The sequence below is a fragment of the Periplaneta americana genome, chromosome 3 (genome assembly GCF_040183065.1).
Source record: "Periplaneta americana isolate PAMFEO1 chromosome 3, P.americana_PAMFEO1_priV1, whole genome shotgun sequence".
NCBI lineage: Eukaryota > Metazoa > Arthropoda > Insecta > Blattodea > Blattidae > Periplaneta > Periplaneta americana.
Genome location: NC_091119.1, coordinates 95,751,731 through 95,769,534, shown reverse-complemented (window position 1 = coordinate 95,769,534; position 17,804 = coordinate 95,751,731). Strand labels below are relative to the sequence as shown.

The window sequence follows — 17,804 nt, the reverse complement described above, 5'->3', positions numbered from 1 at the left end:
ATTATTCGCAAGAGCCAATATCTCCAGCAACGGAAAGCAGAAGCAGGAGTAGTGCAGGAAGTGATAATCCGCGCCAAGCAGTGCTGCCAACACTAATTTTTCGGCATAAATCCATATAGTAATAATAATAATAATAATAATAATAATAATATTTATTTGTCAGAAACCAGTGTACAAGGCCTGGATATGACATCGTCAGGTTCGATAATACACACACACGCACACATACACTCACACATGCATAAACAAACTTAGCACAAATAAATATAGACAAATAATTATAAGCAAATAAACATACATAGTCAAATAAACAAACACTGAGAGATAAACAGAGTATGCTGTAGGTTAACACATTTATATAAGGACAAAAAAGTATAATTAAAATACAAAGAGACAAATTAAAATATAAAGAAAAGTTTACATTTCTAAAATACAATATTTACATCACACTCCATGAATTCATTCACTGAATAAAAAGGTCTGTTCAGCAACCATCTATGTATGCAGGACTTAAACCTATTTATTGGTAACTTTTTCGCCTCCAATGGTAACTTATTAAATATATTTATGCCATTAAAAAAGCAGGTATTTGAGCTTACACTCAATCTGCACCTTGTGTAATCTAATTTATCTTTATTTCTAGTGTTGAAGGAATGTATATCTGATCTAGTCTGATAAAGATCTATGTTGGATCTGAGGAATATCAAGGTTCTGTAAATGAATAGATTGTAAACTGTCATTACCTTTAACTCTGGAAATAGTGGTCTACATGATTCCTTGGTATTTTTATTGAATATTACCCTCAGTGCTCGTTTTTGTAATAATAAGATGCTATTGACTCCTGTTGCACTTCCCCATATATGAATTCCATAGTTAATGTGAGATTCAAACAGTGCAAAATATACCTGTCTGAGAGTTTCTGTTGAAACCAATGGCCTTAACTTCCTAAAAACAAAAATTACCCTCGACAATTTAGTACATATACTTTCTATGTGTTTGTGCCATCCTAATTTTGGATCCAAATAAAACCCTAACAGTTTAACATAAGATATTTCATTATCTAGTGTGTTGGGGAGGCCTAAGATTAGTTTCTGGGTTTTTTCTTCATTAAGCATTAACTTGTTTGAGTGAAACCATTGCTTAGCTATGTTAAGATTATTCATCTGTGACAACTTTAACTGGTTAAGATCTGAGTGAGATGTTATTAAGGTGGTATCATCTGCATACATGATTAGATCTTGAGGCAGACTGAATGGTAAATCATTTATTAATACAAGAAAGAGAAAAGGGCCTAATATGCTGCCTTGAGGAACTCCATTAGTGACAAGTCTCACATCAGAGAGCTTATTTGATATATTAACAATTTGTCTTCTATTTTTTAAATAAGATCTGATAAGGTTTAAACTCTCTCCTCTAATACCATAGTGTTGTAACTTAGCTATTAAAAGTTCGTGGGATATGCAATCAAATGCTTTAGTAAGATCACACAGTGTTAAAGAGACACATTTTTTGTTTTCAAATGCTGTAATGATTTCTTTGACCAGGTATTCCAGGGCTAATACTGTAGATTTATTCTTTTGGAAACCGAACTGCCTAGGTGAGATAAGTTGGTGTTGGACGAACCATTCATTCATTTGCTTGTAGAGGAGAGATTCAATAATTTTAGTAAATTTTATAACCTTCATGGCAGCACTGGCAACATAGTCTATCATTATCGATTGTCGAAACCTTCGAAAACCTGACTAAAGAAATAGACACACCAAGATTAACGAAAAAATACATTTGCAAGACAATTTAAAAAGTCTCAAAATGCGGGACTGTCCGGGATGGGTGGTTCAGCGAAAATCTGTTGATCAAATCTGACGGAAGACTGATCTCCGATCAAATACTGATTGTTCTTTCTGCAACAGAAATAGAACTGATGGCCAATCAAACCCTCCTTGATCGCCAATCATATTTTGATCACTGTTTCTGCAACTGGGCCTTATTGTGCTTACCACTCCTAGTCTGTGGATGATTGAGTAACCAAACGGCCGCACTCTTGTACAAGTATAGCATGCCGCACCATGAACTTAACCCAGGATATGGTATAGATGAAGCTGATGATATGTGAATTAATAATGGCGAAATGAGTCCGAGGTACAACGTCGAAAGTTACCCAGCAATTCTGCTTCAATTAGTTGAGAGAAAACCCCGGAAAGAAACTTCATCCAGGTAACTTGTCTCAACCAGGATTCCAATCCAAACCCGCTCATTTCACGATCAGACATGCTAATCGTTACTCCATAGTGGTGGATACTGTCACTGCCATCGTGATCTAATACAGGCCGTAAGGCAGACCACGTGACTCGCTTAACAGCTGATCGCGAAAGGCGGTCTTTCAACCATATGAATTAGTTGCAGTGCATGAAGAATAACATATATTTCTCTGAAATGCAGTGTAATTGCGTCAGTAAAATTTTAAACAGTGATTGTGAGACGCTTGAGACACAATTTACTTGCAATTTAAGGTATAATATTATTTTTGGTGTGAAAATTTCGTTGTTGCAGGCAAAGTTCGTATGTGTAGTACCTGCCTTTATTTCGATTAAATATTGCGCCCTTATGTGGTTAAGTGAAATTTTGGTCTTATAAACAGTAGGCTAAATATGTGTAATAATATATACGTGAAAGTGAAACATTGACTGGCATGTAAAGTAAGTTGTGATTAGGCCTAAGTGCAGCGTTACCGATGTTACTCTTGTCTAATCCATTATTGTTAGTTTACCGTATTTGTCTTATTAAATTTAAATTATTGCGCCCTTTTTATTTGTGAATAACCTACATTATACGAGTAAATAATACGACGTTTGATAATATACACAATTTGAACTAAAAACGAGATACATATATGACTTGAGGCTTTCCCGGCGTTTGATGTAGAATAACTCTTCTCGGGTTCTCAGCCAGGTGAGTTGGAGATTAGCTTCCAAGCTTTCGACGGCTAGCTCTGCCATCTTCTTCAGGGACGAAGAAGATGGCAGAGCTAGCCGTCGAAAGCTTGGAAGCTAATCTCCAACTCACCTGGCTGAGAACCCGAGAAGAGCTATTCCAGATACATATAGTATATTAGAAAAAAATTATACTCTATAGTTTCCATTACTGTTACAGTATCTGGAATTGTAATTAGTTGAAATAAAGCACTCATGCTTCATTACGAAATTCTTGCACATTCATTTATGCACGTTTCAACAATTTTCAGTTGCATCGCACGCATATTTTAATGTGTTGAAGTTATAGGTTATGTTTATTCTATCAGTACTTTCCTTATTTCCATATTCGCAATTATGCATTATAATTAAGCATAACGCTACGTATAACTCATAAATGCAATTTGTCTACACTTCAATTGTATTTATTCGTTTCATACGGTACTCCAGTCTGAAGTCTGATTAGTTTAATATGTTACTAGGGCTAAACTAGCGCTGAGGTAGTTCCCTTCGTATTCATACATCTTGCATATACAAATTAGTTCGGTTCGTTCAGGATTTTAATATGCCTTGCTTATAGGATCAAATGCATCTCCACAAAAAATAAATTCAACTGTTTTCAGTTCAGAAATTACCGGAACTATACCTCAGCGCTACTAAGTAATATAACGTATGTACATTTCATAGGAGGGACTGTGGTGAATTTTCTACCTATAAGTAAGGACGGTAACCGTGTTCTGAAGTTTATCCTAAAAATATATTCTTCTTTATTAAATCTCAAAACCGTTTTCGTTCTCAACTTACGCCTAAAATGTTGACGCAGATAGGTTATGTTAACATGGTAAATTCTCTAAAAATAACACAGTTTTATTTATTGTTCCTGCCACATTATGCAACACATAAATGGAACTTATGCACATATTACATTGGATAAAAATTTAATTGTATTATTTATTTGTTCCCTACTATGCTGGGTTGTAATGAATTATATTGATCTAACCTACCAGATTAACATACAACTGTACATACACTATTTTCATAGGAGGGACTGTGGTAAATTTTGTACCTACAAGTAAGGAAGGTAGATGTGCTAAATTAAAATCACAATAAAAATAATTCTTCTTTATTAAATCTCTAAATAGCTTCCATTCCAAACTTAAAATGTTGATGCAACCAGGTTATGTTACCATGTAAAACTCCGTTCATATTAAAATAACACAGTTTTGTAATTATTTCTGCAACATATTATGCAATAAGAAGTGTGAAGGGGTCTTATACACACATTACACTAAATAAAATTGAGCGCCGACATGCATTAAAGTAATATATTTCACTCAGCTCCATATACTCAAATAGAAAAGCCCGACTCATCGAGTGACGTCACACAACCTGCATTACGGCCTGGTCTAGATCACGATGGCAGTGATACTGTCCTCTCTTAACCCTGACAGACCAGAACCTATACACAGACGAGTATTCAGGGTTGGGCAAAATACTGATATCCAAGTATTTCAAATACAAATACAAAATACATCAAAGAATAGTATTTGAAATACAAATACAAAATACTTTAAAAAAATTAACCAAAAATGCATTTGTATTTCAAATACTCAAAATACATTTGTTTTTCAAATACTCGATACAATATATAAAGAAATAAGAATATTACTGAAAATCAAAAATATTATATTAACATTAAAAGTATTTTTACCTCGAAGTTTTATACGCTGTAACTGAACATTTTTTCTTTTCCCAGTCAGCAATAAAATTATGCTACATATGAATAATTACTGCTTCCTTAAAAAAAAAAAGTTTCTCAAAAAGTTCATCAGATAAGGATCCCTTTGCTGGTGAATGAATAAATCCTGCAAACAGAACAGTCTTTCTACAGGCGCAGAGGAACACAAACTTGTATTATACTTTATACAGGCTTCTTTAGAGTGCAGAGGGTTTTCCCTTTACCATTGAAGAATTGTATGAGCTCATACTCCGCAGTAGACAAGTGCTTCTTTTTGCTTTTCAAAGTCTGTTGTACTTGAGTTGAAAACATAAAAATTGTTTTCATCGTTTGAACTGACCAAAGGTGTAGCAGAGAACTGCTCAGCTGATTTCACACATATATTCTGTATCCTCTTCTCATCATTTGGTGAGGCAGTGTCAAGTAGCCATCCATCTTAAATGATGGGTGGAAGCAAGTTGCCAAAATAGCTCAATTAGCTTCTGGGATCAGATCAAACATCGCTTTAAATCTTGATGAAAGTGAACTTATTAGGATTGGAGTTACTTGGAATAGATGGCGTAGATTGCAGATATCAGAATATGTAATCTATTTTTGAGGAAAATTAATGTGGACAAAAGTTGGCCGTAATAGCACGTCTTCTCATTTTGCATTAAATCAAGGGATAAGGAAATGGGTTTCAGAACTGCACAATATTCTTCAAGATACTGAAACTCAACATCTTTGAAGTTTGGCAATCCCAGTTTTTCGCATATACTGTTTATATCATGTTTGAATTGCAATATTTGAGAGACTGAGTCATAAAGAGAATTCCATCGAGTTGGGCAAGGAAACTTTAATGAATATTTCAAGACATCTGATATAATATCTGAGGATATGGGTCTCCTAGACGCATTCCATAATGCTGAACATTTAATAAGTGTTGGGTGATGGATCCTTGATGCTGTTGGAGATTTCTTTATGGCGTTAAGGAAATCAGTTATGGCAAGAAAACTAAGTGTATGGCTAGCACATCTGAAATGGGTAGGCAAATAAGACAAAAGTTCATTCTTCAAATTTAAATCCAAAACTTGAAGGACAAGAAGAAGAAAGTATTTTGAATATTTGAAATACAAAATACATCAGTTTTATGTATTTAAATACAAAATACTTTCGAAAATCCTTACAAATTACAAAATACAAATGTATTTCAAATACTGCCCAGCCCTGCTCATATTCACAATTCATGCAATAATGCACATGAACCAATTCTGTGGCACAAAAATCAAAGAATGTCATTTTTGATAGATATATTGCAGAGACTTACTGACCACTATTCATTTTAAAATATAACATTCAAATTACTTGATTATGATGATGATGATGATAATCATTTATGTTTATAATTTCAGTTATGCAAAAAGTTGCATTATTTTAGGCAAGCACAAGATGTCAAAATAAAAAAATAAATTCTGTGTAGATTGGAGGGCGACTTTTTTTTTTGCCCAGAAGTGTAACAACCTCTAATAAGTTTTTCGTCTATGATTGTCATCAAAACAAAAAGGAAGAAATCTCTTTGAACTTGAAAATATCACTGTGTATGTCTCAAATGTAGAGTCCAGATTTAAGAGGCTACTTTCTGAAAAAACATGCATATTATGGAATTAATTATTTTTTACTTTATAAATACAGAAACTTTTTTTGATATATTTATGTTCAACATTGTTTGTTTATATTTATAAATTCAAAATAAATGTATATTAACAAGGCATTTTTTGTTCTGTTTTATAAATCATCTCACGACCCCCCACTTTGGAATCACTGCCCTAGAGGATGGCCATTTGCTAGCATTGGATTCACAAACACTATTCACGCCACCAGTTGGAAAAGATAATAATTGCACACATAGGATGCGCAATGAGCCAAAAGTGTGCGTAGGTGCATAGATCCATCTGACTTTCGAAAAGCCAAGCCAAGCCAAGCCAAGCCAAGCCAAGCCAATGCAAATCAAACTGCCATTTTGCATTATGAACAGAATTCACACCGTTTACTGTTAACAAATTGACAGTTCAACAATCACTGCATTTATTTTCACACGCACGCACGCACGCACGCACGCGCGCACACACACACACGCACACGCACACGCACACACACACACACACAACGTTAAGTTATTTTATAGGTAAATATTAACTATCAACCTTCATTTAAAAGTCCACACCTGTGGAGTAACGGTTAGCACGTCTGGCTGCGAAACCAGGTGGCCCAGGTTCGATTCCCGGTCGGGGCAAGTTACCTGGTTGAGGTTTTTTCCGGGGTTTTCCCTCAACCCAATATGAGCAAATGCTGGGTAACTTTCGGTGCTGGACCTCGGACTCATTTCACCGGCATTATCACCTTCATCTCATTCAGATGCTAAATAACCTTAGATGTTGATAAAGCGTCGTAAAATAACCTACTAAAATTTTTAAAAAATTCATTTAAAAGTTCACAACAATAACATGACTGCTTTGTTCGCAAATTAAAATTGTTAGAGAGTTACCACAAATTCTCTTCTTCCAGGTGGTTTCCCAGAAGATAAGTCAGTGGTTGAAGGTACAGCAGGCCACTTCACGTCTACTTTCAATGGTTGTATCACAGAGTTTGCCTGGGCAGAGGATGCAGTAATCACAGACTTCTCAAGGTATAAAGGTGAAAATATTGGCAGCTGCGACCTGCTCCAACCATGAATGCTGCTTCAAGTACAAATACACTTCCATTTCCGTCACTGCCAACGAAAAAATTGTGACATCAAGTACCTTTGAGTTATATCATTTTATGCAGGCTTCGAAACATTTGTCTTCACTCCACACATCAACTATGCAACTATGTCGAAAATAACGTCTGAACTTAGAGTACAACATATTCTAGTCAAATCAGCTTTATTTGTCTGCTCTCCCAGTTAAAGTCGTAGATTCTGTGTAGTAGTAAGAAAAAAAGGTATCCCCGTCACATGCCATGAAGGCACTTTGGGGCATGGAGGTAGAGCCCCATGCTTTCCATGACCTTGGCACTAGAATGAGATGGTGTGGTCGGCACCATGCTCTGACCGCCTTTTACCCCCGGGAAAGACCCGGTACTCAATTTTATAGGAGGCTAAGTGAACCTCGGGGCCGTTCTGGAAGTTTGGCAATGAGAAAAAATCCTGTCACCACCTGGGATCGAACCCCGGACCTTCCAGTCCGTAGCCAGCTGCTCTACCAACTGAGCTACCCGGCCGCTTCTGTGTAGTAGTGCACTCTCAAAAGTGTCATTAGTACACACTTTCAGTAGGTATTCAAAATAACTCTGAATACTGCATGTTTATTTATTTTTTTTTTTTTTTGCTCTTCTGTATACAGTATATAGAAGAGCAAAATGAACTAGACTCCAAGTCTCGTGAAATTTATCATAAATGCTCTGTCAGTGACTTGTTGATAAATATTTAATAAATGTTTTGTAGATAATGATAGTGGTGATTATACACATCTGTTTTGGTGTGGGATTGCTGAAACAAACTCAGACGGGAGTTGAAGTAGTGTGACTGTTTTATCCTTCCTTACCTCTTGTAACCATATTCATATCTCCTTACCAGTGATGTACACAGAATTTTGTCAAGGAAGGTGGTTATTATTAAAACTGTTTACAATTTACATTATCGGTATATTAAATTTTGTGTATTACTGTTGTTGTTGTTGTTGTTATTATTATTATTATTATTCTGTTACGGTATATTTATTAATATTATACTATGTTCTAATCGGACATATTCATGGATATCATTATGAAATCTTTGAAATGTAATTTTTTCACAGCCATCCAATTTTTAATAAATTTTAACATTTTGTTATATATATATATATATATATATATATATATATATATATATATATATATATATATAGTCAACAGTTATTTGCATATGGTAGGTAAGACACTTTATATAACAGGAAAATCCATGGAAACAATGTCGATGTAGATTTTATTACTCTAACAGTGAAAAAATTAGAGAAAGGAAAATGATTATGGATTAAAAAAATACTCAAATCTAAATATGTTATTTTTTTTTTAATGTTCAAGGGGAGGTTCAAGCCCGGTAACCCAACCCCTTGCATAAGTCTCTGCTCAGTACCAATAAAAAAAATCAGTGCTGTCACGAATATTAGCACTTTAGAAACAAAGAGGTGTATAAATCTCAATCATCATTGTTATTTTCTTAATTGATGCTGTATCAATTGCAAGTTTACCTACCATCAGTAGATTTGGCAACAGCAAGATGAGACAAAAGATTCATTATTGTTATCTTTACATGTTATTCAAAGTGGTCTAATCCGAAATTCGAGCTCAAACCTGGTTGAGGGTAATGAACTTATAAGAATGGTGAAAATTGTTTCGAAGGCAAGTAAAGTCAGGAGTCCTGTACACTTTACAGTTAAACAAGCCCTGTCCAGGATCGAGAGGGCTTCCAGGCAAAACATATTGGCCAGCTGTTCATCGTCCCACCAAATTATCTGCTCTGTGGATGAATATCTCAACAGACCATAGTCTCAGGAGAACACAGAGGCCTTTGGCAAATAAAAGCAGATTACAAAGTAGAAAAAGTAAGAGTAGCAAAAGCCAACAGTCTGCAGTATAACTGGTGTTGAATAGCAGATGGACTATTGAAATAAAATATCATTATGTAGTTTAAAATACTTCATACTTATACTATTTTTTCCTTCACTTTTACGAATCAGTGAACTGTTTTTTATGGCTGCTAAGGTTTATTCCCAGAGACTTCCAAACTATTAATACATGTGGTACTGAGTAAAAATAAAAGTTATGCGTACATCTGTTCTATAACACAACACCTGTTGTGTCTAATTTACACATAATTTGTGTTAAATTATGTTCTGTTAGTAAAGCTGCCATGGCTGAAGTGTGTGCACTTATGACACTGCATTCTGATGTGTGGAACGTGTGGAGACATCACTTGCTTACACATGCATTACTGACTCATCATTTCATGTGATTTTTTTTTTACACTTGTAAACCTTAAAGAAAGAATTCTTATGTTAAGTGATTCAATGTGAACTCGCAGCACATTCCACAATATGAGCACTTCTATAGAAATGGAATATTGTAGTTAAGAAGAGAATGGAACAGATGTATATTTCTGTAGGTGCCTTACTATTTCGCAAATCAGAGAGCGTGATCTGTTTGTCTTGTTAAGGATTAACAGAATGATGAGTCCTGTTGCTGCAAAGTGCCCAGTCCAATTTTTTGCTATAAAACATATTTGTTAGCACCACATTTTAACAAAATAAATCTATTTTAAAGTTTGATATAAGACTTAATTAAAGGAAGTTACACGAAAAACAGTTTGTATGTATTCCTAGTAAAGATTACGAAACATATTTGAAACAATGCCCAAATAGCAGATTATGTATTAGTTTGTGATGCATAGGAAAAAGTACAGAGAGTTCCTATTCAGACCGCCCCAAGTAATAATGTTCCATCAACTTAATGACAGTAGTGCGGAGTGACTGTTCTGAGACTGCATACTACTGCTCACCACCCAACAGATTTTGTTAGGTAAGAGGTTGGAGTGGAACTGGTCTGCATTACAACTCTCTGTACTGAGCTTAAGAAGAACAAACAAAGAGTTTTAAAAGGCCAGCACTTTCCTAAGCTGGCCACCATTCGGTTTCTGTTTTATTCTTCATTATTCTTTTAAAACTACCAAGCAGAAATGATATCATGATTCCCCAAATACTGCAACCAAGGCACACAGCACGCAAATCAGAATCCTGAATATAATGCACAACCAGATCAGTGTCGCAGAGTTACGTCTTTGCTTCAGCGCTTCGTGTTTATTTCATTTGTACAGACTCAGAAACAAAATTTGGGCCACCTGAATTTTCGAAGTTCCAGTTATAACATACTGCACATGCTCAGTGCTTATTGAGGTGGCCCAAATTTTATTTCTGGGTTTATACTATTGTTGAATTTATTAAATATTGTATCACTCATGTTTGTTATTACATTGCTCCCCTCATACTATCCTCTAGAGCAGATCAACAGGATCACATGAGAATAAAATACAAAACAGAAATTCTTAGCACTAAGAGGCACTTAATCAAAAATGTTTCTGTTGCTTCTCTAGTCTTCCTTTATTTATTTTCTGCTAATGTAACTTATATTTTAAAAGCATGAATTAAGGAGCTTGTGGTTTCAACCAGAAAACTGTAATTATTTGTGTACTAAAAGTCGTCAGTTACAAGGAATGTGCAATGAAATATTATTTATTTTTATTAGTTTAGCCATTGTATTTAAATATGATGTAATTTAAATAAATGGTGCCATGTAAATTACCCAATCTTTTTTATTATACAGTTTACATAGTAACTACTGTACACTTCTTTTACGCAGTTTTAAATTACCTGTGTTTGACTACCTTGTCGTATATTTTTGTTTAAAGTTTCCAAACACCCCATTTCACAACCATTCCATTTGAAATAATCCAGTCATCCAGATTAGCCTGCATAATGAGCCCAACAGAGTAGGTGACGGGCCTCCTGGTCTTACCTGATGATGGAACATGTAAGTACAAGTAGTTCCGAAACATTGGAAATGTCAAGTTCCAGGACACAGTGAAATATCCAAAAAATCTTATTTTGATCATAATCACAGTAAAATCCTGAAAACTCGTATGTGTGACAAACTTCACAGAGGTGCTTTCTAAAAAATTTAGAATGGCATTGACTATGTGAGTAGAGGCATTGTTGTGGTGGAACCTAATGCTCTGTAATTCTATTCTTGGCCGTTTTCATGCATCTTTGGAAAACTTCTGGAAGACAATTGTTTGTGAAGTAACTGTCCTTTGATCTTGAAGAGAAAATGTCTCCACATGACCACTAACAGGAATAAAATCACCATTGTTTTCTTCCTCATGCTTCTTTCTCTCTTAACCTTTGTAGGGGATATGTCATTGCCTCATTGGGAAAGGTCCAGATCGATGACTGGTGCTTTGTTTCTGATCATACTGATAAATCCATCCTTTGTCATCTGTTATGATTGCAGAAACATGGCGAGAATTCCCAGTGTTGTAATATTCGAGCATTTTATGGCACCATTCCACTCAAATGATCACTCAGTGGCATGAAATTTTCCTGACTCTTATACTGGTGCAATATTTTTGAGGCACTGTCCAATCCAATCTTAAGGGATGTGTGTATATCTTATATGTAATTCGGGAGGGAGGGGGGATCTTCTTGCACCATCTTTATCACAGTTGCGATGTTTTTTTCAGTTATCACCACTTCAGTTATCACTCCTCTCTTCATTTTCAACAGAAGTTCTACTCTTCTTAAATTCCGGAAACAAACTAAAAAGCACTGCTCGCAAAGCAGCAAGGTTCCTGAAAGTCTATGTAATTTTCCTAACTCAAACCCATTTTAAAATCGTACAGAATCACGGCAGAGTAATATCCATGTTCCAGCTCCATTGTGCATGTCTGAAATACTAACTACCTGCTCTGTTTCAACCCCTGTACAAGGCAGAAATTATATTAACAAACTTATCACACTGCAAATAAATTCGTCTAAACTCTACTTTCAATAGTTTATCGAAGTCTAGAAACTTCCAGCATGACTCTCGTAGTAGATAAGTTCTATGGATCGGTACCTGCAGAATAAGGCCATGAACTCTCATATTCTTAGGCATGCAAAAAAGGAAGATTTATTTTCTTCCAAACAGAAGCTACTCCAAAGTAAAATTAGCCTACAATTATTAAGCAGCAACAGCCTGAACAAAAGAAGATCGCAATAGTGGGAGAACTTCACGAAGTTTTGCTGCATTGAATACTACATGGTACATGGTACCTCTTGACCAACAAAATGCAGTTATTTCACTACTTCACATTTCTGCTACTATGATATTTTTCAGAAAAATCAGTAATACAATGTTATAGAACAAATATTTGCTTACAAAAATAAGTTATCAATATGTTCGTTGGTTGGTTCCCTCCATACCATCGGAATTCCGAAAGGCATAGAAACTTTTTGTTCTTTAACCACCCCCTTAGATGGCTAGCACAATAACTCTACACACATGAAAAGCCCACCTCCTATTTTGATCACCTAGTTTACAACCAAAATGTAATTCGTAAATCTTTTCTATTAGTGATGTTATTCTCTGTTTATTAAATTTAACTGTATATTCACCACCCACATAGAAGAAATTGGCAGGATCACTAATACAATTGCGTGACATATTTAACTCTGTGTTCTAGTACTTTAATTTAATAGATCAATATAAACATAATATATGCACTACACTACACACAAAGCTAATAATAACTGTATATCAACCACATACGTCTTTACAGCATTAAAACTTATAAGTGACTGAGTTTGCTAACAAGGGGGTGAAGAAATTTCTCTGGGGTGGTCTTGACCTTCAGATTGGTACAATAAACAAGATAAGGAGTGGAGATACATAAAGTTAAAGGATACTTAGGAGGGAGTTTTGTATCATAACAGAAATGTGAGGGGTTGGAAAAGGAAACAAACTATATCCTTTGAAAATGTCATCTTTACTGAATTTTAAGAGACTGTGAAAGGAAATGAAGTTATGTGGGGCAAAAATATCATCACACCAGGGTCCTTGTCCACTAAAGGAGTAAATTAATAAAATACATTAATTAAATTAAAACTATTTGCTTTTCATTACTGTATCATTTAATATCAAAGAAATATTAGCATTATAGCCCACCCAAAAAACAAACTCAGACTGTTTAAAAAACTGAGGGTGCCAGAGAAATATGGATTGCACCATTAAATTCATCGCTAAAATCTGAATCAGAAGGCCCTTATTTCATGCAGAAAAAAATTTCACTGTTGTTCAGCATTATCGATCATAATTAATTAGTACAAGTCTGGTATCTTTGAAAGCCAGTGTACAAATACACAAATAGAGAGCATTCAATTTAAAAGATGACCTGCCATAGACAGCTACAACATATGTTAGAAATGAGTCCACCTGATTCAATGCATATGTCCACACATTTCACAATTTTCTAGCAATCTTATGGAGCACTCCAATGTCTGTACTCTGAATGACAGCAGTGATGTTTATCTTCAACTCTTCCAAGACGTGTGGATTGTTTTTGTACACAAATTGTTTGTAAGAGTTCCCACAAAAAGTAATCTGGACTAGTAAGATCTTGGAGACCATATATGATTCTGTGGTAAAAAATGCCCTCAGTGTAGTCATGGTTTGTGCATGCTGTATCCAGGAATCAAATTCATCCACTTCCAGTAAAGTTATGAACTGCTTTTTAGGCACAGCATTCAAGGTTGTTTCAAAGAACAGGGGCCCATATTCGTCTTGATATGGCACCAGATGCCAATTTTCAGAGAAGATTCGACTGCAAGGTTAAATCACACTCACAATAGTCAGAGACAAACAATATGACTGTGCAAACTCCTCATTAAATTTACAAAACTAAACAACTGATTGTTGCTTGGTTACTAATTGTTGTTGTTTAGTAAACTGTCTGAAGACAGGTCTAAACTTCATAAATGACACCAATAAGACAATTAATTATGACACAGAAATAAATACTTACTTTTACTTTTAAAGGCGTCTCCCCTTTTGAGGGGCTGCCTCCTACTGCCATCCTCCAAAGTCTTCTGTCCTGGCAGTCACCTTCTTTCAAATTCCGCTCCTGCGTTACCCTGGCTACTCCACCTCTCCAGGTGCTGCGAGGTCATTGCCTTTTCTTTCTCCCATATATATATATATATATTATTACAAACAAAATATATGCACAGTTGCGTCTTTGTCAATGTGCGGTCCTTTTTTAAATTGAACATATTGTATTTTGGCAGATGATAAAGACAATACAAAAAGAAAATTCCTCTGCAACTTTTCCTCACTCTACTAGTATGTCCAGTAATTAGTAGAATATCAAACTGGTGTTTCTTTAACAAATACAACATTCAAACATCTGCAATATGAAGAATGCCTATAGAAAGGGTTAATGTCACTTGTCTTCTGAGGCTCTTTAATTAAACAGTTACTCATAAATTCTTTACTTATACACAATGCTTAAAAGAAGCTAAAAACATTAGATTTTTACAATGCATAAAAGCATTAAGACATATACCAAAAATGCATAAGGGTTTTTTGTTTCTTCTTGTATCACAATCTATGGAGCAACAGACCTCTGACATCACATCCAACCTGGGATAATGCGTGGTCAGCATTATAGCCATTATGGCTGCCTTATAAAACCGGATTTCACTAGTGACTCACTGTAGCTTATTACTGTAGCTGAGTGGGCACTAGTCCTACACACTGGTTGAAATTTCATCAGAAAATTTCTCCTCCCATGAGGACTTGAACCAACACCAACTCCATACCATTAGTTCAAGATACGACTTCTTAAACAACGCAGATGCAGCTCGAGATATCATTCAAATACTTGCATTTATCTCTCATGGTGAATTATGATAGGCACTCACTTACCGGAAAAAAATTTGTTCATTGCATTCGAATTTTTATTATAGTATCGCTCACTTATCTGCATTTCCAAATGAATCATCAAATAGTGTTGTAATTTAACGCTAGAGTGCATTATTTCATTGTAGTGTTCTGAACTGAATCTGGAAATAAAACAAACAGCTCTGTTACTTAAACCATGAAGAACATACCTGGGTAATTTATTATTTTCCCAATCTCACCTCATATGTTCTTTCTTCATATTACATTGCTATAATTCTAATTTCATAAATTAAGCTCTTCATACTGTTGGACTTAATAAAAATAACCTTCGCATCATCCATTTCATTATACCTTCAATATTACCACGATTCCAATCGATACTTTGCCATGACATTCCTTATTTAAATCTTGTACCATATGGAAATCAGTTTAGAATTCCCTGGCAATAATTCTGATTGAAATCTGGTCATGTGGACAGATGCGATACGGCCAAGTGAGCAATGCTCCAATTAAAATAATGCAAAGAATGAAAATTCGAACGTGCCATACTGATCCGTTCCGTTACGTGGACACCTACCTTTACTCAGGAATATCAATCCTATAACATCAGTCCCACTATCGCCATTGCCCTGAGAAGTCGAGAGTTCAAAGTTTTTGGGGAGGTGCATGATTTGGTAGAAGATGACACCATCAGAGAATTGATATCATTGCCTTCCAGACAAATGGGAAAGGGTTCATACTCGACCCGAACATAAGGTTCGAAAGTTATAAGACACAACAATCAGAAGTCAATTCAGATAAAGTACCTACAATCCAACTATTGGATATTATAAAGAGAAATACCAACTGGAAGAATTAGAGGTAGTGGGTTTGATGAATGGGGCACAAGGAACAATTTCTGGCTTCCTCCAAAGCTTTCAAAGAAAATATTATTGCCAACATCAGTTCTTAAAGAGACAGCAATTACGACTCTTAGGAAATCTATTCAACTGTATAGAAACTACTGCTATAACTCTTTTTAAGAGAGTCAATTTGAACTTTAAATATTTGTAATTAGTATATTTAAACCCATAATTATCATCCATTCTCTCAAAAAGGCTGAAAGTTAGAATTTATAAAACAGTTATATTGCCGGTTGCTCTGTATGGTTGTGAAACTCGAACTCTCACTTTGAGAGAGGAACAGAGGTTAAGGGTCTTTTAAAATAAGGTGCTTAGGAAAATATCTGGGGCTAAGAGGGATGAAGTTACAGGAGAATGGAGAAAGTTACACAATGCAATAGTAGTAGTACATAACATAGGTTATTTAGCGTCTGAATAAGATGAAGGTGGTAATGTCAGTGAAATGAGTCCGGGGTCCAGCACCAAAAGTTATCCAGCATTTGCTCATATTGGGTTGAGGGAAAACCCTGGAAAAAACCTCAACCAAGCAATTTGTCCCGACCGGGAATCAAACCCGGGCCACCTGGTTTCACGGCCAGACGTGCTAACCGTTACTCTACAGGTGTGGACTACACAATGCAAAACTGCATGCATTGTATTGTTCACCTGACATAATTAGGAATATTGTGACAGCGACGTGAGATTCGAACTCACGACCAGCGTCCCGCATGAAAGCAGATCGCACAGGCTGCACGGAACATTGAGTGACGTCGCGCGGTGGAGAGAAGAGAGAGGGTGTATTACGTCACGCGACGAGTTTGCGCGCGCATCTAGTGCTGGTAGAGAGGAGAGGGCTCTGGATTTCTCTGGAATGCCATCTCTAGAGACGGGTGGAACCTTCGAGGCTACGTCGCTGTAGTTATAAATTACGGTCGCGAAGTAACGACAGCAGTTTTCAGAGTTTACAGTTATTCAGTCAGTGAGAAAGCCAGAGCAAGCAAGCCAGCCGGAGTTCGACTCGAGTGTGCGTCCGCATCTGCGTCAGCATCCGAAGGCCTGAGTTCGAGTGCAGTGGACCGCAGTGGGAGGGACCTGAGTTCGAGTGCAGTGGACCGCAGTTGGAGGGACCCGAGTTCGAGTACAGTGAACTGTCTCTGAAGGTCTGTGGTTCGAGATACTGTGAACTCGAGTGACTGAGATAGAAGAACTGTGAACTGAGAACTGGTAGTTCTGATTTGTAAATAGTGCTTTGTAAATATTAGTTAAGATTAACAGTTCATTGTTGTGCGTAATAATCCAAGTAAACTGTCATTGTCGTCGGTGGAGTGCTATAACGAATACTTTGTTGAGTGAAGATCCAATTGTTGACGAGAGCGTTTAAGGTGAATTGTAGAAAGGAATTATTGTTGTGACGAATAAATTACATTGTTGTAACTAAATAAAATTACATTGGTGTCAGAACCGGGACATTATCGACAATGGAGAACCTACAGCAGATCCTGCAAGCCATCGCAGAAATGAAAGCAGAAATGAACATGCACATTAGTGAAGTAAAAGATAACATGAACAAGCACATCAGTGAGGTTAAGAACGACATAAGTGATGTTAAAACGGAGATGAAAAGTGACATAAGTGAAGTGAAAGGCGACATAAGTGGAGTGAAAGGCGACATAAGCGGAGTGAAAGGCGACATCAGCGGAGTGAAAGGCGACATCAGCGGAGTAAAAG

General features: G+C 36.0%; 1 protein-coding gene across 2 annotated transcripts in view; it reads left to right on the top strand.

Moving 5' to 3' along the window:
- The window catches only part of eys (eyes shut), a 109,263-nt gene extending 100,713 nt beyond the window's left edge, over positions 1-8,550 (top strand). For both annotated transcript variants that reach the window (XM_069821002.1, XM_069821001.1), the window contains one exon: positions 7,252-8,550. In XM_069821002.1, coding sequence (XP_069677103.1) covers positions 7,252-7,418 — 167 coding nt within the window. In that variant the 3' untranslated portion in view covers positions 7,419-8,550. The remainder of the gene's footprint in view (positions 1-7,251) is intronic.
- Positions 8,551-17,804: the final 9,254 nt, after the last annotated feature.